General features: G+C 43.3%; 1 protein-coding gene across 1 annotated transcript in view; it reads left to right on the forward strand.

The window, feature by feature from the left end:
- The window catches only part of LOC124612971 (facilitated trehalose transporter Tret1-like), a 115,350-nt gene that overhangs the window by 12,303 nt on the left and 78,574 nt on the right, over positions 1-24,473 (forward strand). The window contains exon 2 of the mRNA XM_047141499.1: positions 21,995-22,380. Coding sequence (XP_046997455.1) covers positions 21,995-22,380 — 386 coding nt within the window. The remainder of the gene's footprint in view (positions 1-21,994; positions 22,381-24,473) is intronic.

Here is a 24,473-nt window from a genome sequence, read left to right on the forward strand (position 1 = left end):
ACATGCTGTGTTCTGTTTGCTAAAAACTCTTCAATCCAGCCACACAGCTGGTCTGATATTCCGTAGGCTCTTACTTTGTTTATCAGGCGACAGTGCGGAACTGTATCGAACGCCTTCCGGAAGTCAAGAAAAATAGCATCTACCTGGGAGCCTGTATCTAATATTTTCTGGGTCTCATGAACAAATAAGGCGAGTTGGGTCTCACACGATCGCTGTTTCCGGAATCCATGTTGATTCCTACATAGTAGATTCTGGGTTTCCAGAAATGACATGATACGCGAGCAAAAAACATGTTCTAAAATTCTACAAGAGATCGACGTAAGAGATATAGGTCTATAGTTTTGCGCATCTGCTCGACGACCCTTCTTGAAGACTGGGACTATCTGTGCTCTTTTCCAATCATTTGGAACCCTCCGTTCCTCTAGAGACTTGCGGTACACGGCTGTTAGAAGGGGGGCAAGTTCTTTCGCGTACTCTGTGTAGAATCGAATTGGTATCCCGTCAGGTCCAGTGGACTTTCCTCTATTGAGTGATTCCAGTTGCTTTTCTATTCCTTGGACACTTATTTCGATGTCAGCCATTTTTTCGTTTGTGCGAGGATTTAGAGAAGGAACTGCAGTGCGGTCTTCCTCTGTGAAACAGCTTTGGAAAAAGGTGTTTAGTATTTCAGCTTTACGCGTGTCATCCTCTGTTTCAATGCCATCATCATCCCGTAGTGTCTGGATATGCTGTTTCGAGCCACCTACTGATTTAACGTAAGACCAGAACTTCCTAGGATTTTCTGTCAAGTCGGTACATAGAATTTTACTTTCGAATTCAATGAACGCTTCACGCATAGCCCTCCTTACGCTAACTTTGACATCGTTTAGCTTCTGTTTGTCTGAGAGGTTTTGGCTGCGTTTAAACTTGGAGTGGAGCTCTCTTTGCTTTCGCAGTAGTTTCCTAACTTTGTTGTTGTACCACGGTGGGTTTTTCCCGTCCCTCACAGTTTTACTCGGCACGTACCTGTCTAAAACGCATTTTACGATTGCCTTGAACTTTTTCCATAAACACTCAACATTGTCAGTGTCGGAACAGAAATTTTCGTTTTGATCTGTTAGGTAGTCTGAAATCTGCCTTCTATTACTCTTGCTAAACAGATAAACCTTCCTCCCTTTTTTTTATATTCCTATTAACTTCCATATTCAGGGATGCTGCAACGGCCTTATGATCACTGATTCCCTGTTCTGTACATACAGATTCGAAAAGTTCGGGTCTGTTTGTTATCAGTAGGTCCAATATGTTATCTCCACGAGTCGGTTCTCTGTTTAATTGCTCGAGGTAATTTTCGGATAGTGCACTCAGTATAATGTCACTCGATGCTCTGTCCCTACCACCCGTCCTAAACATCTGAGTGTCCCAGTCTATATCTGGTAAATTGAAATCTCCACCTAAGACTATAACATGCTGAGAAAATTTATGTGAAATGTATTCCAAATTTTCTCTCAGTTGTTCTGCCACTAATGCTGCTGAGTCGGGAGGTCGGTAAAAGGAGCCAATTATTAACCTAGTTCGGTTGAATAAGGTGGGTGTGGAATGATTTCCCAACCTAACTACTGTATAGTGTTTTTTGTCGTTCTAGCAGAATGCGGGCGGGCGTTATCGCGGAATAGAATCACTTCACGCAGTCTTCCTGGTCGTTGTTCTTGGGCTGCACCTGCAAAACGTCTCAGTTGTTGACAATAAATGTCAGCAGTGATGGTTACACCTCGGGGAAGCAATTCGTAGTACACCATACCATCGCTGTTCCACCAGATGCATCACATTTTCTTTTGTGGATGTGAGTAGGCCTTTGTATGGGGAGTTGCAGCTTTGTTTGGGATCACCATTCCTATCTTTTCTTTATGTTATCATAAAGACATTTCTCGTCAACAGTAATGATACAGGATCGATGTTGTTTACGAGCCAACTGATGACGAGCAAGCAGAGATACATCTGCTAATTTTTGAGGTTTTAGCTTAGAGCATGTGCGTACTCACACACACGATTTTTGAATCTTTCCCATTGCATGCAAATGTTGCACGATGGTGAGGTGATCACATCTGCCAGTTCTCGAGTACCATGGCGTGGATCACTGTGGATTAATGCGTTTAAACGATCTTTATCAAACCCCACAGATAATCCTGAACGTGAAGAGTCGCTAATGTCATAACGATCCTCCTTAAAACGAGAAAACTCTTTTCTTTCCGTGCCCTGTCCAGTGGCATTGTCCCCATACACGGCGCAGACTTTTCTGGCTGCCTCCGCCGGTATCACTCCTCTATTTAACTCAAAACAGAAGAATATGTCGGAAAACTTCCGATTTGTCCACTTGGCACTCCTTTTTCTAGCGTCCACAGCTACACTCACTATCACTAAATGGCAAAATGGCAACATGTAAGCTCAAATACCAACAGTGAAACACAAGTAAAAGAAAATAATCGATAAATAAACCCATAGCAAACGGAATACCAACAGACAAAACAAAAATGCTATGAACTTACGCATCAGTCTAATGTAAACGGAACAATATTCACTGTTGTCCGATCGGTCTGTGTATAGATAACTAATAATCGTCATGCCTAATAGTTGTGTAAGCAATGGCAATGTCGCTAGTTCTCAGTTATACTTGCGAACTCGTGTCGTCGCTCTCCTTTCTACGCTGGTTTAGTGCACATGAACCCGACAGCAGCCTGAAGTGAAGATTTTTCAGTTAGTGGGCAGCAGCGAAGTCTAGCGTGCTGAGTTTATCCATCTATTATTTAACCGAAAAACCGAGCTGAAAACCTGGCCAGGTTGGCAGTATGCTCATATATAGTGTGTAAACGATAACTGTTTATAATCTACCACAGTAGAGACGAACACCTGCTGTTCATCACGCCGGGAAATAACCTCAAATTGGCCTACTACAGCCACCTAACCTACATTGCGCCTTGTTTGGAATATCTTCTGGCCATCTTTGGCTGGCGCAACAGAAACTCGCGTAACAGTGGCACCGGTATCAGTGGAGTCCGCCGACGACCGACATCGTCGGAAGACGGTCGATTTTTTTCAGATCAGTACGCCACTACGGTGCGGTCACAATGTAGTCGATCTCATCGCATGAACGTACACATTTCGGCCGACAATCGGTGAAATTCAAACCAGGTTTTTTTCGGTCCTAATGGCCGACATGATGTGAAACATAGACTGTGGGAAAATGTTACGTTTAGTCAGAGGATTAGTTTTGGTGTCTTGAGAATAAAAAATATCATAATCGGGATATAGCTCGAATGTTTATTGGAAACCACAAGTACGCAAAAACTTTATTGGAAATTTTAGATGTATATTATAACCCCAAAAAATAGTTTGTTCAAGCGTCAAGGGGGGGTGTATCTTATGATTAAAGTTACTTTAGTGGATCTTTTTTGGTTTTGGTGGGTGGACATGGCTGTCTACAAATTATTGTTACTGCTTATGAAGCTTTTTATGCAAGTAGGCTGATTATTCTGTTCCATGAAGTGATTTGCAAATGTCGCGCATGTATGTTTTTTCATTTTACAGTGCCTTAGGTATTCAAAGTATCTTACTCGAGACTTTACGTTTGCCTTTCAAGCGTATCTTCATCTAAATCCATACTCTGCAAACCACCGTGAGGTGCATAGCAGTGGGTACGCTCCATTGTACCAGTTATTAGGGTTTCTTCCTGTTCCATTCACGTATGGAGCGCGGGAAAAATGATTGTTTGAATGCTTCTGTGCTTCCAGTAATTATTCTAATCGTATTCTCACGATCTCTGTATGTGCGATACGTAAGGGATTGTAGTATATACCTAGAGTCACCATTTAAAGCGGGTTCTGGAAATTATATTAATAGACTTTCTCGGGAGAGTTTACGTTTATCTTCAAGAGTCTTCCAGTTCAATTTCTTCAGTATCTCTGTGACACTCGCTGAGTAACAGTCATTAAAGGTTAACTGAAAAATGTCTGCACAGCTTCAAATAAATTCAGCAAAACAGATCTCTAGTGCCTGCCTAGAGGGGTGATTTGAGTTCTATTAAAAAATTCGGAACTCACATTAAAGAAACAATTCTGGCTCCAGTAAAATTAAAAGTGACACTTCGATATTTGATATCTGGTGATTACATCTTTCCAAAGATTAGACGTACATCGCGTTCTAAAAATGACAGTTTCAAAGTGTTTGTGTGATATGTTGGATATTCTGTACCATGTCCTAAATACTAATTTAAAAGCTAATATTTTCAATCTACGAAATTTTTAATTTCTTCTGTATAGAGCTAAGTTTTGTGCAAGTGCTCTAAAAGACACTGTAATATAGATGATTCTCGCTACACTGAATTTGAAATAATAATGCAACAGAACTTCCTTTCTCAAATCCACTGCGGGAGTGTTCAAAGAGCAGTGAAGTTCCTAGTACTAGAATCTGATTATCTGAACAGACCTATTGGTTCAAATGGCTCTGAGCACTATGGGACTCAACTGCTGAGGTCATTAGTCCCCTAGAACTTAGAACTAGTTAAACCTAATTAACCTAAGGACATCACACACATCCATGCCCGAGGCAGGATTTGAACCTGCGACCGTAGCGGTCCTGCGGTTCCAGACTGCAGCGCCTTTAATCGCACAGCCACTTCGGTCGGCAACAGACCTATTGCCAGTATTGCCTTAACATACACCGTTTTTAGAAAAAAGTGAGCTGCTGTAAAACCGCAAACCTACTTTTCATCAATTAAATAACATTTGCTTGCGCACACACAAATTTTATCTGTTCATCATATAATAGAAACATCTACTTTCACCTCGTAAATTAACCAGTATGTGCTCATAACCCCAGTAGCAAAACCTTTACACCGAAGTCGTCAGTGTAGCATAATAGGGCATACTCTGAACAACGTATTTTGGAGAGATTCTTAGAGCGTTGTATCATTTAAACTATATATTTTCGTGCTACATGAGTATTACTTAAAACTTGTCCGGTGATTCCAGTAACTGAATACAGAGTGAATAGTACTCTAAACGTTCTTTTCAAGACAGATATAGCTGATTCGACATCTTGTTAATAGCAAACGCCTCTTTGCAGCACTCGTCACCAAGCGCAGAGGCGTCGTGGAGTCCACCTCACCCATGGAAGTTAAAATGTTACCTGCTTCATAAATAGACTAGATTCTAACTTAACCTAACGTGCTCGACTCCGCCAAAAACTGACGAACGAGATGGGACGCACAGTGACCAAGCTGTCGTCCGATGTTATCTGACGACCTCTGGCGATGACGTGTGACGACCGTTGCCGGTGGCGCTGTGAACGCAGCCTAAGGCGTGTGGCGCGGCGCAGGGCGACGCACATCTTTGTAGCTTAATAGGCTCAAGTGGGACCGCATAAATTGGGACGCGACGCGATGGTAAAGCGACACGCGCTTGGGGGTGGTCGAGTGGTGTAGTTGTGGGCCTGTTGTCGTTTCGCACTGTGGGAGACGTGAGGAAAGCAGTCCTTCCATATGCTTCCTTCGGTAACGCGCATGTAGGCAGTGGTAGTACTGGCCGTCTGAAGGATATTGCTTCGCTACAGTGTTTTATTGTCATCGATTAATGTTTCGTTTTTCGTCATTTAAGCTCTCGATCTTTTTTTCATTAGCACATTATACAGGGCGTTCGAAAAGAAATGTCGAGTACATTGAGAGGCGATAGCACTCATCGAAACAAGGAAAGTAAGTTCAACAAACATGAGTCCGTAAATGCATACTTTCTGAGATAAGTCCAATAAACATGTCTCCGGAAACGCACACTTTCTGCAATAACACAAGTGTTGCAAGGGTTTTCAACGTGGTACCCATTAATGACACTGCAACCATCTGCCCTCCGGCGTAAGGAATGACCCACCCCTTGAACTGTACCCAGTTGTTTGACCCTGCTGACACGTATTGAAGACGAGCCCCTATAGTGTCTGTGCGTCGTTGATTGGCGTGAGCCGGCCAGAGTGGCCGAGCGGTTCTGGGCGATACAGTCCGGAACCGCGCGCCGCTACGGTCGCAGGTTAGAATCGTGCCTCGGGCATGGATGTGTGTGATGTCCTTAGGTTAGTTAGGTTTAAGTAGCTCTAAGTTCTAGGGGACTGATGACCTCAGATGTTAAGTCCCATAGTGCTCAGGGCCATTTGAACCTTTTTTTTATTGCCGTGACGTAGACCCACTCCTTCAAGTGTCCCCATAACCAAAAGTTTAGGGGACTGAGGTCTGGGGGAACGAGCAGACCAAGGTGTGGCGCACCCTTCATCTCCTTTATAGTTTCAAATTGTCCACAGGTTTTTCATTCTAATCAAATACATTTATTTGGAGTTTGAAATTTTTTATTCATTTAAGAACAAACCAACACTTCGTCTTCAGCATTAGCATCCGGATGTGATCCGGAACACATGTGTAACAATAATAACTCTAGCTAATTCGAGAGTTAAACATTGTCATTTTGTAAGTGAGTAACCAGTGTCTGGCATGTGCACGTCTCTGCGCCTGAATTACACACACGTCCAACGTGTCTCAATATGCGCAGGATCGTACGACACGTATGTAACGTGCACATCGCACTGTGATGTGTCACTTCACATGTGCTATATGCGTCTAAATTTGTGCCTACCCTTCGGCCAGCTTAGTTGGTTAGATCTTTAAAATATTTTATTTCGTTTAACATGAGGGTAATGACAAGACTGTTATAAAATTATGAAGGAACTAATTACATTTCCGATTCGAGAAAAACTTACCCTCGCAAGCACAGCAGTCTCGTAAGGCCAGATAAACAAAAAAACTTTTATTCTTATGCCTCATATTTCTATGAAATTCTAGCGTAGTTTGCCTTTTTTGAAAAAAACGACATTTAGTTTATACATATCATTTTTTTTATTCGGGCAAATTTTAAAAACAAATTTCATAGAGAGAACAATTTTTTTTCACAAGTGGGAATGCAGGTCAGATAACAGATAGTTTGGTGATGTGGCTTACGCTGCCAGCTATCTCACGATTGAGCTGTTCAAACTGTTAGGCATTAGTACAGGAGATATCATCCTCCATAATGGTATGAGATCATTTTATCTATCATCCATTATAACAGTGCCCACTGTGAGACAGCCTAGCATGTATAGCATCAGTTTAGTACACAATAGGTCTTAGTCGTACAATAAACTAATAAACTTTTTAATTCTTTTCGACATCGACATCGAAATATGTTGGTGTAGCAATGTCTCCTTCATCCAATGTCCATGTTCCGAGAACAGTTTATGTTAGCATTACTTCTATGATGACTATCACTCTAAACATTACAAGTCATAACATGAAAATGAATCTGAAATCTTAATGCACTTATATATAGCAGGCCTCACGAGTCAGCACTGTGGGATTTATAACCTCTTAGCTCCAATGGGAGCAGAGATAGGGCAAAAACACGTTTCTCCAGGCCTGGCATATAGGCTGCCTGTATGATAGTCATGTTCTGTGGGAACAGTATCAGACTGCCAAATCAACCAGCTATGCAGGGCAGCTGTATGTCAGCACAAAAAACAGTTTTCCAGGCCCTGACAAGTAGACCGCCCTGCATACCAGATGTGTTGGAGTAGTATCGGTCTGCTTTATCAACCTGCTTTGTATGGTGACCTTTATGTCAAGAGCAAATAAATTGTCTTCAAGCCTTTGATGAATAGTTGCCCTGCATAACAGTGGGCGTAGTATTGGCTTGCATTATTAAACTATATTGCAGGGGTTACACATGGCAGTGAGCATAGCTGCAGATAGACTGGAATGGATACAGGAGGGGATGGAAAGAGCGAGGTAGAGAAGAAAATGGACAGTTAGCTGGAAGGTGTAGAGTGGTGGTGGGACAGTGGAAAAGGAAGAGTGAGAGGTGGAGATGGAGAGGGGGGAGGAGGATACGGTCAGAGAAGGTGAGAAGCAGATATGGTGAGAGAGAGTAGGTTGAGGAAATGGACAGACAGAGGAACAAGAAGAGATGAAGAGGCACAAAGAATGAGGAGCAAGGGATAGAGGTGGGAGAATGAGATGGACGTACAGAGAGAGGCAGAGGTGGATACACAGAGGGGGAGGAGGAGATGTGTTGAATATATATGCACAAAGCCGTGGGGAAATTGCTGGTATATATTTTTTAAAGTTCCACAATCTGTTTTACTGTCTGTACGTGATGGATAATTTCAGAAACATTTTTAAAGATTTTGACATGGTTTTTACAAATAGACAGATCGATTGACGAGATAGGTTTGTGTGCATAATTTTGTACAGCTATGCCACACAAGTAGTTTGGGCCATAAATATTTAGCAGGGGAGACTGGGGCTAGTTGACATAGATTTTTGTTTTTTATTTTTCTATTTTAGCTGCAGTACTCGGAGAAATTCTAGTGAATGCAGCATATTGACATTTTTGCTACTAAATCATCTAAAAGCCATCTCTTAATCTATTGTTTAGGTAACCCCAAAGACACTTTTTCTAAAAGTTTACAATTATGCCAAATAAACCTGGATGTGGGGTTAGTTGGCATACTCGTAGGGGCAAGCTGTCATAACGAGATATGAATAGGAATAATTAGACAGAACACAGCAGTTTTCAAAGAAATACATATTATTGTAGCAAAACTTGGGGTAACTTCCTTTTCAAGGAATACGTTCCTCAAAAAATAATATCCCTCTGAAGAAATAATATTTGAACAAAAATAATTTTTTCTTACATGTAAACAGTATGAGCTTAAATGTATGAACAAACAATGAATCCTTCTAGAAAAATAAACACTGCTTGGTATTATAGTTACCTATAGTTATTCAAATAGAATAAGCTCATTGTCTTAAATCGACCATGAATTTAGGAACTGGGCGCTAGTTTATGTGAATAGGGGGTTCAATTTCCGCACAGTTTCATTTTGGTCGTATCAAATTAAATATCGCGAATCTCGTTGCCATCGGTTTCGACAATCTTCCCTGGATACTGGCGGACATGGTACTTCACCAAAAGAAAGTAATTTATGTTGTATTCAGGATGATCAGGAGGCCTATGAGACTGTGGTGGATTTGTTATTGGTCTTGTTCGACGCGACCTATTGACGTCTTTGTGAGAGTCTCTAGGGTGTGAACCGTCAAATGAGAACCACAACATCGTCTTGGTAGCAGGCTTAGGGTGAAAGCCATGAGAGGTTCATCACCACATTCATTAAGGATGCCAAGCTGTCGTCACTTTCGGCATCTGTTGAGACAGAAGTCAAGTTTTTCAATGAATATTGGCAGAACATAAACATTTAATATGTTATTAACTTTGTGGCCGGATTCCCTTTCCGTTGCCACAGTCGCCAGTTAACCTGAGACAGGGAAGGAAAGTCATATGGGCCGACAGTCTCTGAACCATGTAAACTTTTTTATGAGGCAGTGACTGGCGACCAGCCAGTATTTGCATAAATGAGCGTGGAAAACTGCCTAAAAACGATACTCAGGTCGGCTGATGTACTACACCAACGGTCGCTAACCCGCCACACGGAATCCAACCGGGTCTCGCTTACTTTCCCGTCATGCGAGCTAGCACGCAGCGCTTTACGATAAAAGACATGTTATCAGCAAAACATTCGTACGATATCTACAACTAAAACACGCGAAAACAGCGTTGCACACGCCATCTACGTAACATATGATATAACACTATAAATAGTACATCAATGGTTCGCACCGTTCGCTAGACCCACATCTTATTTATGTACCAGCCTTAACTCCTGAATAAACATTTAATTCTTTCCGTACGAGCTCTGATTCTTGTTATTTTATTACGATGGTCATTTCTCCCTAAATAGATGGAAGTCAAAATACACTTTTAAATTCACTGGAGAAAGTTGGTGATTGATATTCCGTGAAAAGATGTAACCCCAACGAAAAACGCCCTTGGTTTAATGAATGGCACCCCCAACTCGTTTATCATAACCGTGACACTCTCTCCCTTGTTTCTCGATAAGACTAAATAAGATTCTCATCTTTGAAGTTTTTCGATATCCTACGTCAATAATATCGTGTAAGAATCATATACCGCGCAGCAATACTTCAGAAGAGATCGGACGAGCGTTCCGTATGCAGTCTCATTGGTGGATTTGTTGCATCTTCAATAAACACAGTCTTCGGTTCGCCGTCCCCACAACATTTTCTGTGTGGTGGTTCTAATTTAAGCTGGTCGTAATAGCAATCCTAGGTATTTGGTTCAATCGATAGCCTTTAAATTTGTGACATTTATCGTGTAATCGGAACGTAACAGATTCCTGTTTGTTTGGGAGACATCGCACATTTTATTGATCAAAATCGACTGCCAGCTTTCGCACCATTCTGAATTATTTTGCTATTGGTTTCAGTCTTCTGTATTAGATGGTAAATGACAGCAATATCCCCAAACAATCTAGAAATGCTTCTCAGATTGTCTCCTTAATCGTTCATAAAGATTAGAAACAGCAGAGGGTCTGTAACAATTCGTGGGGAACGCCAAATTTCACTTGTGTTTCACTCATCTAAATCTATATCTATACTCTACAAACCACTGCGAAGTGTATGGCAGAGATCACTTCCCACTGAACCTGTTAACAGGGCTTCTCGTTGCATTCATGTATGGTGCGCAGGAACATGACTTTCCGTTAGGTACCACTAACTGTGGCCATTCTGACAGTAAATCAGGATCCAATCGCACAACAATGACGATAATCCATAGGCACGCAATTAGGCTAGAAATCGCTTGTCAGGAAAGCTGCCAACATCCTTCTGGGAATCTAGAAATATACACTCCTGGAAATTGAAATAAGAACACCGTGAATTCATTGTCCCAGGAAGGGGAAACTTTATTGACACATTCCTGGGGTCAGATACATCACATGATCACACTGACAGAACCACAGGCACATAGACACAGGCAACAGAGCATGCACAATGTCAGCACTAGTACAGTGTATACCCACCTTTCGCAGCAATGCAGGCTGCTATTCTCCCATGGAGACGATCGTAGAGATGCTGGATGTAGTCCTGTGGAACGGCTTGCCTTGCCATTTCCACCTGGCGCCTCAGTTGGACCAGCGTTCGTGCTGGACGTGCAGACCGCGTGAGACGACGCTTCATCTAGTCCCAAACATGCTCAATGGGGGACAGATCCGGAGATCTTGCTGGCCAGGGTAGTTGACTTACACCTTCTAGAGCATGTTGGGTGGCACGGGATACATGCGGACGTGCATTGTCCTGTTGGAGCAGCAAGTTCCCTTGTCGGTCTAGGAATGGTAGAACGATGGGTTCGATGACGGTTTGGATGTACCGTGCACTATTCAGTGTCCCCTCGACGATCACCAGTGGTGTACGGCCAGTGTAGGAGATCGCTCCCCACACCATGATGTCGGGTGTTGGCCCTGTGTGCCTCGGTCGTATGCAGTCCTGATTGTGGCGCTCACCTGCACGGCGCCAAACACGCATACGACCATCATTGGCACCAAGGCAGAAGCGACTCTCATCGCTGAAGACGAGTCTCCATTCGTCCCTCCATTCACGCCTGTCGCGACACCACTGGAGGCGGGCTGCACGATGTTGGGGCGTGAGCGGAAGACGGCCTAACGGTGTGCGGGACCGTAGTCCAGCTTCATGGAGACGGTTGCGAATGGTCCTCGCCGATACCCCAGGAGCAACAGTGTCCCTAATTTGCTGGGAAGTGGCGGTGCGGTCCCCTACGGCACTACGTAGGATCCTACGGTCTTGGCGTGCATCCGTGCGTCGCTGCGGTCCGGTCCCTGGTCGACGGGCACGTGCACCTTCCGCCGACCACTGGCGACAACATCGATGTACTGTGGAGACCTCACGCCCCACGTGTTGAGCAATCCGGCGGTACGTCCACCCGGCCTCCCGCATGCCCACTATACGCCCTCGCTCAAAGTCCGTCAACTGCACATACGGTTCACGTCCACGCTGTCGCGGCATGCTACCAGTGTTAAAGACTGCGATGGAGCTCCGTATGCCACGGCAAACTGGCTGACACTGACGGCGGCGGTGCACAAATGCTGCGCAGCTAGCGCCATTCGACGGCCAACACCGCGGTTCCTGGTGTGTCCGCTGTGCCGTGCGTGTGATCATTGCTTGTACAGCCCTCTCGCAGTGTCCGGAGCAAGTATGGTGGGTCTGACACACCGGTGTCAATGTGTTCTTTTTTCCATTTCCAGAAGTGTAGATTTAATCTGAAATCCTCTATCGATAGCATTCATTACTTCATGTGAACAAAGAGCCAGTTGTGTTTCATAAGAGTGATGATTCTGAATCGGTACAGACTATGTGTCAATAGATCGTGTTCTTCAAAGTAATTTGCGATATTCGAACATAGTATAAATACCAAAACACTGCTTCACACGACGTCAGTATCGGGCCTATAGGTCTGTAATTCAGTGGATTATTCTGTCTCCGTTCTCGTGCATTGGTGTGACATGTGTGAATTTCCAGTCCTTAGGTACGGGGCTTTCTATCGTCGAGCGAAAGGTTATATATGACTGCTAAATATGGAGCTATTATATCAGCATACACCGAAAAGAGCCTAACTGGTATAAATTCTGAACTGGAAGTGCCGTAAGTTGCTTCGCTACACCGAGTATATCTACTTCTAAGTTACTCATGCTGACAGCTTTTCTTGATTCGAACTCTCGAATATTTACTGTGTCTTCTTTGGTGAAAAAGTTTAGGGAAACCGTATTTAGTAATCTCTTTGGATTTTCTGCCTAATTTCGAGACAGAGTTTCGTTGGAGAAACTGTTAAAAGCATCTCTTATTGATGTCTGCACTACAATATTTAGCTTAACCGGAATCCACATATGGACGTTTGACTGAACACGTTAGTGTCATCATGTTTTCTCTATATGTATATATTAAAAAGCAGAATCTTTACGAATACAAGAAAAATTATCATAATGTGAATTCTCATAATGTGTAACTGCAGGACTTGCTGTCAATCTATCGTTAAAATGAGTTTTCTAAGTACAACAGAAGGAACGCTTCGATGAAAGTCTGAGAAGTGGTTTGCAGGCTGCCTGTCAAACAGTTTTGGCTCTTCGCTAAGGTTAACGACAGAAATTGAGGCAAAATGACAAACTAACAAGATTTGTCTGTGAAAGTGGTTATTTCACACTGTTTTGCCTCGAGGTAGTAACAAGCAGCGGAAACAAAAATTTATGTCCTTGCTAGTCATCTTTAAAGATGTTACGTGGCTACTGCTAATTCATCCAGTGCGAATTATATCTAATTTTTTGTAAACGGTGAATAAAAAGACAGTTAACACAGACCAGAAATAAGTAATGAGACCTGAAAGTTGGTGAAAACTGGAAAAATAGTTGAAAACAATATTTAGGTCCCGTAAGAACTGATATCGTCTATAGTACAGGCTCCCGTGACAACTAGTGCGCTTATGCAGTGTCATGAAGCGGAAGACCACCCAAATCTCGGAAATGTCTTATAAATGCTGAGAACTCTGCTTATAAAGTAGCGTAATCTTATCTCTGTCTTGGCATATGAGAGGGGAAATCACAACAAGCGAAACTATATTGATTCTTTCACGGAAGCTAATGTAATGATCCCATGTAGGTGAACTTTTGACTTTGTAAATTGTATCACTTGCACTCATAATAAAATGGTAAGATTATTCCGAATCATCACCAAGAAGCTTTGTTTCAACGGGTTCCACAAAATCACATGAAGGTAAAGAATATTAAGAATAAAAAGCAGGTATATTGTAGAGCAGGAAAATTGACTTTGTCCAACTGAAATAGGAAATACAAGATTTAACAAATGTTTATGGATGTGAGAAACGTATCATTTCCCTCTCTTACGTTCATAATAATAATGATAAAAATTTTAACAAATAAAAAGGAAGAGAAAGTTACTCCAAAGAAATATTTTTTTCTGTTGCGTTCTCAGTGTGGCGTTTTTCTTTGTGACTTAAAATGATTTTCTCAAACTTCTCATTCCATCAGGTGCTTAGCTACTGATTAATTCGTACTCTCCATCGTTGTCGTTCTTTCTTTCTGTGAGCGCAAACTAAGCTGACACTCGGAGAGGTGACTGATGGCAGCGACCGTAAAAGCATTTTCCATTTCCCGTTAGCAACTGCGCCGAGTGTCAGCTTAGAGTGAGGGTACAGATATACTGGTTAATACTTCAGGGGTTTTGTAAAACACCTGTAACCTTAGCAGTTAGTGTAATTGAGAGATCGTTCATAATTGGCGTTCAGCTAAGTTTAAACAGCAATATTGTTGTCATTTAAGGCTTTAAGACGATTCTGGGTTTGTTGGGGCTGGATTTTTATGTTTGAGGTGTTCCTGCGGTGTCGTGCGGGGGTGAAAGACACCCTTTTGATGAGTTTTAGCCATCGCAAGCAGTCGCTCAGAGTCTACAGCGTCGGGCAAAGGAGCTCCTACCCGGAGAAGTTCCGTGGTTTTTGACAACACAGACCAAAGAGTGTAGAACGAAGGAAAGAGAAGAGTCGGATGATAGAAATTTTTCAGACGAGGTGTTCTTGTGAAACGGCTAAATTGTAATCTGAGTTGTAACCTGAGTTTGAGTTATAGTCTTGCCAATAAATCAGATTGTGTCCAGAGTACACGACCTGTTACTCTTCATAGGAAAATAGCTTTACGTGAAGAACATCTGGAAGAAGTGGAGGTTCCGTCTGGTATAAGACAAAAACATACTCCAAATAGCGGAAACATTCACATCAGATTGCGCAGACGGTAACATGTCTCAAGAATCACACGTAAATAATTGTGCACTGAAAGTCTATGTCTGCTTCCTATGTGAGATTTAAGGCTCCAATATTGAAATGACAAATAGTCAATAAATTCCTATACATCAGGCCCCTTGCGTTTGGCGAGAAAGAACGTCATGTGTCCAACAAGCCACGGAAACGCATTGTGTTTAGCGTCAGGGAAATATTTCCAATGTGGTCGCAAAACTTGGTCGACCTTTAACTTATTTATAGATGTTCTCGTGATAGAGAGCTTTTTTCTTACCGACTTCTAAATACTAATCGTTTTCTTGCATAAATACACGTGTTTTCACTACACACTTCGCATAAGGCTGAGGAGATCAATTTGATTTTGTATTTCTTAATTAAGGTAGGTAGGTTTCGGTGATTACATCTAGTCATATAGCTCTCATATTTGTGGGTAAAATCTTTGCCTGGACATTTCTCTAATGTTGTGCCCAATTTGTGTGAAGATATTTAATTGCCATAGGATGCTTAGGTGCGCATTGGATTAATTGTTGGTAGACTGATGTTGAGACCTGTTGTAGCATGTTCTCTCATAAGTAGATTGTTTCTATGTAGTGTATAGAGACATATCTGCGAGTTTAGCGTTCTGGATCGACATAAATCGGTTGCCTTAAACATGACGGTCAAACATTTGAAAGATATTTTCAGTAATGCTTTCTGCACCTTCCCTGAGTATCTTTAGTGTTGTAACCCTTCGTAACGACAATTTATTTCGCTCATCGTGAGCAATAGAAATTTGTTCTAGGATATCCCTCGAAGAAGAACACCAAACGTGTCGGACTGAAAGACGAAGAGCTAGAGAGACACAATTTTTGTGTAGACAAAGTAACAGGAACAGTACGCATGGTGATAATGATAATCTTATTGCTGTTTTGAAAAATAAATTAAAATGTGCAATGAACATAATTTCAAATTATTGTGAGAGTTATAACTACGGTTTGATGAATTTGCAGTGCAGATTTTGTAATGTAAATCATTTCGAATCTGAGGTTACTTCACGCGATACAACGGCATTCACATTGTGCTGTCATAAGGGAAAAATTAATTTACTGTCCTTAACACAAGATTTATTTTCCAGCACACTATATCAAGGACTCACTTCAAATGATCGAACAATTTATGACAAACCAAAGAATTATTTGAAGAATACTCGTAGCTACAATGCAGCATTTGCTATTTACAGTTTTATATGGAGCATATCACTTTAAGATACATGACACTTCTTATCACAGATCAGGCCCTCTGACGCAATATGTCGAATTTCAACCATAAGCGATACTAGTTATAATTAATAGGCGTACCAAATTTGATTGAAATCGTTCCAGGGATTCAGGATGAGCTATTTAGCTATGGCTTTGCCCACACACGCTCATGTCTAACATATTTCACACATATTTAACATATTTAAAGGGTATTTGTACCCATATTTCACCTCCATGTCTAGATAATTTCGTCCTGCAGTTTCATTTTCACGCAGCTCAATGTTTATGACGTCGTATCTTCTAAACTACGTGCTGTACAGTAATATAAATGTGCAGGTACACGGAATGTATCGTGAATAAAGTTAGTAGTAAGGACGTAAAAAGTGAAAACGTAACACATAATGCGGCAGTCTCTCACGGATCTCAGGGTTTATGACGTAATATGTCCTGAAATGTGTGTCGTATACAGATATATATTTCAAGGTACAATCAGCGGCATATTTGCAATCTCCTGAATTATTGGTCGTACACTGACAGATTTTTGTAGGTACATTGAGCGGCATATGTGGTTACTGTATACGAAAAGTGTTGTGAATAGAATTAGTAGCAAAGAAGTAGAAACGTGTTGCATGGTGCGGTAAGTTTTCACGTATCTCAGGGTTTGTGACGTCATATCTCTTGCACTAAGAGTCATACAAGGATGTAATTATTCTGACACATTCAGTGGTATACGTGTATATTGTCTGCAACATGTTTCAAAAACGGTTCAAATGGCTCTGAGCACTATGGGACTCAACTGCTGAGGTCATTAGTCCCCTAGAATTTAGAACTAGTTAAACCTAACTAACCTAAGGACATCACAAACATCCATGCCCGAGGCAGGATTCGAACCTGCGACCGTAGCGGTCTTGCGGTTCCAGACTGCAGCGCCTTTATCCGCACGGCCACTTCGGCCGGCTTGCAACATGTTTCATGAATACAGTTAACAGTAAATCAGTAATAAATTAAAACGTCATGCTGCATGTCGCAATTTTTATGCATGAACAGCGAAAACGTAGTAAGCGATAAACTTTTCTCCTTTCATCATTTTGTGGGCATCGTCAGCCAGAAAAAATTTCGTTAAGGCTTGAAATTACACTACTGGCCATTAAAATTGCTACACCAAGAAGAAATGCAGATGACAAACGGGTATTCCTTGGACAAATATATTACACTAGAACTGACATGTGATTACATTTTCACGCAATTTAGGTGCATAGATCCTGAGAAATCAGTACCCAGAACAACCACCTCTGGCCGTAATAACGGCCTTGATACGCCAGGGCATTGAGTCAAACAGAGCTTGGATGCCGTGTACAGGTACAGCTGCCCATGCAACTTCAACACGATACCACAGTTCATCAAGAATAGTGACTGGCGTATTGTGACGAGCCAGTTGCTCGGCCAACATTGACCAGACGTTTTCAATTGGTGAGAGATCTGGAGAATGTGCGGGCAAGGGCAGCAGTCGAACATTTTCTGTATCCAGAAAGGCCCGTACAGGGCCTGCAACATGCGGTCGTGCATTATCCTGCCGAAATGTTGGGTTTCGCAGGGATCGAATGAAGGGTAGAACCACGGGTCGTAACACACTTGAAATGTAATGTCCGCTGTTCGAAGTGCCGTCAATGAGAACAAGAGGTGCCCGAGACGTGTAACCAATGGCACCCCTTACCATCACGCCGGGTGATACGCCAGTATGGCGATGACGAATACACACTTCCAATGTGCGTTCACCGCGATGTCGCCAAACACAGATGCGACCATCATGATGCTGTAAACAGGACCTGGATTCATCCGAAAAAATGACGTTTTGCCATTCGTGCACCCAGGTTCGTCGTTGAGTAGCCTACACCATCGCAGGCGCTCCTGCCTGTGATGCAGCGTCAAGGGTAACTGCAGCCGTGGTCTCCGAGCTGATAGTCCATGCTACTGCAAACGTCGCCGAACTGTTCGTGCAGATGGTTGCTGTCTTGCAAACTGTTGACTCAGGGATCGAGACGTGGCTGCACGATCCGTTACAGCCATGAGGATAAGATCCCTGTCATCTCGACTGCTAGTGATACGAGGCCGTTGGGATCCAGCACGGCGTTCCGTATTACCCTCCTGAACCCACCGACTCCATATTCTGCTAACAGTCATTGGATCCCGACCAACGCGAGCAGCAATGTCGCGATACGACAAACCGCAATCGCGATAGGCTACAATCTGACCTTTATCAAAGTCGGAAACGTGATGGTACGCATTTCTCCTCCTTAGACGAGGCATCACGACAACGTTTCGCCAGGAAACGCCGGTCAGCTGCTGTTTGTGTATGAGAAATCGGTTGGAAACTTTCCTCATGTCAGCAAGTTGTAGGTGTCACCACGTTGTAGGTGTCACCACCGGCGCCAACCTTGGGTGAATGCTTTGAAAAGGTAATTATTTGCCTATCACAGCATCTTCTTCCTGTCGGTCAAATTTCGCGTCTGTAGCACGTCATCTTCGTGGTGTAGCAATTTTAATGGCCAGTAATGTATGTATTAAATTTGTCACAAGTCTCTAAGTGCTCTCGTTCTCAAACACTGGGTGATTAAAGTATGGATATTCTCGCGTCGTGAACTACGCTGCTTTTTCACCGCTATCCCCACCTGTTTGTTAGGTGGTTGGTTCTTAGTGGGTGGTTCTTACCCCCCCCCCCCCCCCCATACCGATTGTTTTCAGACAGTAAATGATATGGGTACCAAGTTTAGTTGAAATCGGTCCAACGGCTTAGGAGGACATGTGGAACGTAGATACATATATGGGTACATCCATTTTTATATTTTGTGTGAATTTCGTGCAGAAAATCAAACTACAATAATAACCCATGCTATGCTTCTCAGCGCGAGAGTAGAAACAAGACGAAGGTACACCAAGTCGTGTACACCTAGGCGGACCCCCAGTGTCGTCAGGCGGTCGATGACGTCTGTCGGTGCCCGACGATCAGTGGCTGCTATACAAGGTGTGTGAGAAAAGTAACGAGAACGATTTTTTTATCTACCAAAGGTTACATTTTTTCACACAACAATATTGCCTCCTTCAAAGTAGATCCTTTCGGCAGCTATACACCGGCGGAACATTTCCAGTCTTGGCAGCAGCGCTGAAAGGTTGCAACTGGTAGGGCCTTCAACATGTTGGTCACATTCTTTTTAATGTTCTCCAGAGAAGCCCTTTAAAGACATTTTTCAATTTCGGGAAAAGAGGACTCATATCAGGTGAATAGGGGGACAGGAATGCCTTTTGAGGTTAAAAACTCCGTGATGAAAGTGGCCGTTTGAGGTGGGGAGTTGTTATGATGCAGCATCCGCTTGTCTGCAATGTCCAGTCTCACACCATTCACCCTTTTCCTGAGCCTTTCAGGGACATCTTTGTAAAACACTTGGTTGAGGAACAATCTAACAAGTGCACACACACGTTCGACGTTTTCGTGGTTTTTGAAGATGAAGGTCTCCCTGAGCAGAGTTCATTTTCAACGTTTTCTAGGCCTTCGAAAAATCATTTATGGCAGCATAAAGCTAGCGCTGTTGATAAGGAAGCCCAGTTTCAACTTTTCAAAGGCCACACTCGCGGATTCCCCAAGTTTAACACAAAAATTAATGGCATAACGTTGCTCTAAATCCCGCTGTTCCATTTTCGTAACACGCAACGAAAACACAACTTCACTGACGACGCTCTTAAAAGTCATGTGATGGCTGTATGGAGCTGAAACTTGGACCGAGCACCTGGAAGGGATGAGCACGCCTGTCTACACAACCAGAGAACTCAACATTCCCAGATTGCGCACGGTGTTGTCAGTCTGTACACGTTGCCACATTGTTGTCACAGTGGTGCTGATGCACATGTTGCAACGTTGTAGCCGCAGTGGTGCTGATGTGTAGCGGGCGCAAAATACCGTGGCCGGTAGATGCGCAGTCGGCTGGGGAAGCACGGGGAGAGTGGCAGCGGTGGGTGGTCGCTCAGAGTGCCGCAGGGGAAATGCCATTCTAAACTGAAGTCTACACTAACATTTTTGGTATATATCAAGCGGGCTTTTCCACACCCACGCTTGCAAGGCGACCATTCAAAAAGATTTGTTACCTCTCCTTTGGTTGTTTCGCCGAAATGCAACGATTTATTTTAGCCTGGTTTGTCAACAATTTGCAACTTTTAGAGAAAAGTCAAGAGTGAGGAATTTTCAGGAAAACCTACACATTTATTTTGTTGGCATGTTAAAATTTGCTTCTTTTTTCAAAATTCAGTGGAGTTTACACAGTCTCACCTCACTAACATGTTGAGCAGATGCAGTTGTGAGAGAATTCTAAAATAGTGGTTTATTAAGTTTATTAAGTGATGAACTGGAGAAACGTAAGGTCACCATCTTATGAAAAAGCACATCCTCAGTACAAAATAAACGTGTAATGACTGCTCTTACGTTGCTCCAAAACCCATAGCAGTTCCTCATTTCGTCAGCTATCGATTGCCTTTAAAAATTATATTATTTCGTTGAAGAATAACACGGCAGATAATTAATTTTTGTTTAATAATATACAGCGAAATAGTCTCCTCTTTGTGTGCTATCGTTTGCCAAAATCTCATTTAGATTTTTGAAACCCTTGATGAAATATGACGAATGTTGTGTATTTTCACACTAGCTTTATCGCTGGCACAGTGCGATCTCAAATGAGTGCGCTGCATTAGATCAATTTTTTCGAGATAGATACAGACATCCAACCAAGTCCAAAGAAGTATTTAGTATGTTAGCTAAATTTCATACGCTGCAACATATTGAGTAATATACACCCACAAAATCTGAGCGACCCCTATTTTTAATTGCAAACTTTTTGAATTTCCGGAAGTGTCTTACTTCTATGTAAATATCCCAATAACTATGACCATTAGCGAAGTGATGGGCACATCATAATGAATCTGAGATATAAAGTTACAAGTAAAGCAAAAATGAATCTTTTTACTGAATAGTTTCTATAAAATCATTTGAGGAAGATTGCCGGCCCTGTGCATCGATTTTGTCATCGCCGACCACCCAAAACGTGGCAAATGCTTGTCGGCCTCCCCTTCTGAACAAATGAATCGACTCGTCCAGCACTTTGGACAGAAACTGGTCACTGTGCATCGGGCACCATATCATATGCGACCTATACACATTGGGATGTTGTTGCTGCAATGGTGCTGATGTACACATTGCCACATTGTTGCCACAGCGGTGCTGATGTACATTCGCCACATTGTTGCCAGAGTGGTGTGATGCACACGTTGCCACATTGTTTGCTGAGCAGTGCTGATGTACATGGTACCACGATGTTGCCACAGTGGTGCTGATGCACATGTTGCCACGATGTTGCTGCAGTGGTGCTGATGTACATGTTGCCATAGCAGTACTGATTTAGGCTACATGTTGCCACAATGATACCACAGCAGTGCTGATGTACATATTGCCACGATGTTGCTGCAGTGGTGCTGATGTACATGTTGCCACAGCAGTGCTGATGTACATGTTACCATGATGTTGCCACAGCGGTGCTGATGTACATGTTGCCACAGCGGTGCTGATGTAGGCTACATGTTGCCACAATGTTACCACAGCAGTGCTGATGTACATATTGCCACGATGTTGCTGCAGTGGTGCTGATGTACATGTTGCCACAGTGGTGCTGATGTACATGGTACCACGATGTTGCCACAGCGGTGCTGATGTACATGTTTCCATGATGTTGCTGCAGCGGTGCTGATGTACATGTTTCCACGATGTTGCTGCAGTGATGCTGATGTGCATGTTGCCACAGTGGTGCTGATGAAGGCTACATGTTGCCACAATGTTACCACAGAAGTGCTGATGTACATATTGCCACGATGTTGCTGCAGTGGTGCTGATGTACATGTTGCCACAGCGGTGCTGATGTACATGTTTCTACGATGTTGCTGCAGCGGTGCTGATGTACATGTCGTGCGGCGCGTTCATCGGCTGGACGTCGCCAGTGCTGCCGTACCTGCAGGGCGCGTCGTCGCACATCCCGATGTCGCCGGCGGACGCGTCGTGGCTGGTGTCGACCATGTCGCTGGCCATGGCGGTGGCCGTGGTGCCATCCGTGGTGGCCGTCGAGCGCCTCGGCCGCAAGACGGCCCTGCTGCTGTGCGCGCCGCCGCTGCTCGCTTCCTGGCTGATGGTCGCGCTCGCGCAGGACGCCGCGCTCCTGTTCGTGGCCCGCGCCCTCGGCAGTGTCAGCGTCGGCGTCGCCTTCATGACGACGCCCATGTACCTCGGGGAGATCGCCGAGGACCGCCTGCGCGGCGCCGTCACCACGCTCTACCAGGTCAGTCGCCGTCTGCTACAGCCCATCTTGCAACATCTGTTAATTTAATACGTGAGGTGTTGCCTCCCTCATGCACTATCATCCAGAAAGTCTGCATGTCTCTTCTTTTCCCTCCGATTTACGCAACTATTCCTACTAAGAATATCTGGACAACCAAACACATTAGCATGTGGTAACACTACCAGGTCGACACCATACTTTCTCTGTAAATGTCATGAAACAACTTTTGTTGTTGTTGTCTTCCTCTTTAGTCTAAAGACTGGTTTGATGCAGTTCTCCACGCTACTCTACCCTGTGCAATCCTCTTCATCTCCGAATAACTACTGCAAATGGCTCTGGGCACTATGGGACTTAACAGCTGAGGTCATCAGTCCCCTAGAACTTAGAACTACTTAAACCTAACTAGCCTAACGACATCACACACATCCATGCCCGAGGCAGGATTCGAACCTGCGACCGTAGCGGTCGTGCGGTTCCAGACTGAAGCGCCTAGAACCACTCGGCCACACCGGCCGGCCAACTACTGCAACTTACATCCTTCTGAATCTGCTTAATGTATTCATCTCTTTGTTTGGCTGGCTCTGAGCACTATGGGACTCAACTGCTGAGGTCATTAGTCCCCTAGAACTTAGAACTAGTTAAACCTAACTAACCTAAGGACATCACAAACATCCATGCCCGAGGCAGGATTCGAACCTGCAACCGGAGCGGTCTTGCGGTTCCAGACTGCAGCGCCTTTAACCGCACGGCCACTTCGGCCGGCTCTCTTTGTTTCCCTCTACGATTTTTACTCCTCGCTCCCCCCTCACCACCTCACACACGCACCTCTCTCGAATACTAAATTGGTGACCCATTGATGTCCTATCAACCGATCCCTTCTTCTAGTCAGATTGCGCAACAAATTTCTTTTCTTCACAGTTCTATTCAGTACCTCCTCGTTACTCATCTGATCTACCCATCCAACCATCAGAATTCTTCTGTAGCACGACATTTCACAAGCTTCTGTTCTTTTCGTGTCTAAACCGTTTATCGTCCATGTTTCACTTCCACAGATGGCTTCACTCCACACAAACACTTTCAGAAACGACTTCCAAACACTTACATCTATGTTCAATGTTTAACAAATTTCTCTTCTTCAGGAAAGCTTTTGTTACCATTGCTAGTCTACATTTTATATCCTCCGTACTTTGGCCGTGATCCGTTATTTTACTCCCCAAATAGCAAAACTCATCTACCACTCAAAGTGCGTCGTTTCGTAATCTAATTCCCGCGGCATCACCTGATTTAATTCGACTACATTCCATCATCTTCGCCTTGCTTTTGTTGTTGATGATCATCTTATATCCACCTTCCAAGACACTGCCCATTCTGTTAAAGTGTTCTTACGAGTCATTTGCTGTTTCTGGCAGAATTACAGTATCATCCGCAAACCTCAGTTTTTATATCTTCTCTCTGAACTGTAATCCCTTCTCCACATTTCTCTTTGATTTTCTTTACTGCTTGCTAAATTTGCCGATCGAAAAATATCGGGGATATGTTATAACCCTGTCTCACTCCCTTCTCAATCTCTGTTTCCTTTTCAAGCCCCTCGACTCTGGTTTCTGTACAAGTTGCAAACAGCCTTTTGTTTTCTGTATTTTACCGTTACTACCTCCAAAATCTCAAAGAGACTATTCCAGTCAACACTGTCAAAAGCTTTCTCTAAGTCTACAAATGCTATAAACGTAGATTTGCCTTTCCTTAACCTATGTTCTAAGATAATTCATAGGGTCACTCTTGCCTCGCGTTGGCCCACATTTCCCCGGAATCCAAACTGATCTTCCACCGAGGCCAGCTTCTAAAAGTTCTATGAAGTTCCGCAGTGGAGTTTCGTTTTCACCTTGCAACAGAAAATCCAACTAACAGACAGCGAGCATTGGGAATTGTTTTTTTTTTTTTTAGTAGTATTATCGTGTGCTGTCAAACATCAGCGGAAAATTCAGTTAAAACTAGATGTCATTTGTTATCATTTGCCCTTTTTAAAATGACAGTGTTCAGGGAAAATTCTTTTTCATTGCTAATTTTCGTTGGACGGCAATGTTGAAGACGATGGT

This window comes from Schistocerca americana, chromosome 4, assembly GCF_021461395.2.
Source record: "Schistocerca americana isolate TAMUIC-IGC-003095 chromosome 4, iqSchAmer2.1, whole genome shotgun sequence".
In the NCBI taxonomy this organism is placed as follows: domain Eukaryota; kingdom Metazoa; phylum Arthropoda; class Insecta; order Orthoptera; family Acrididae; genus Schistocerca; species Schistocerca americana.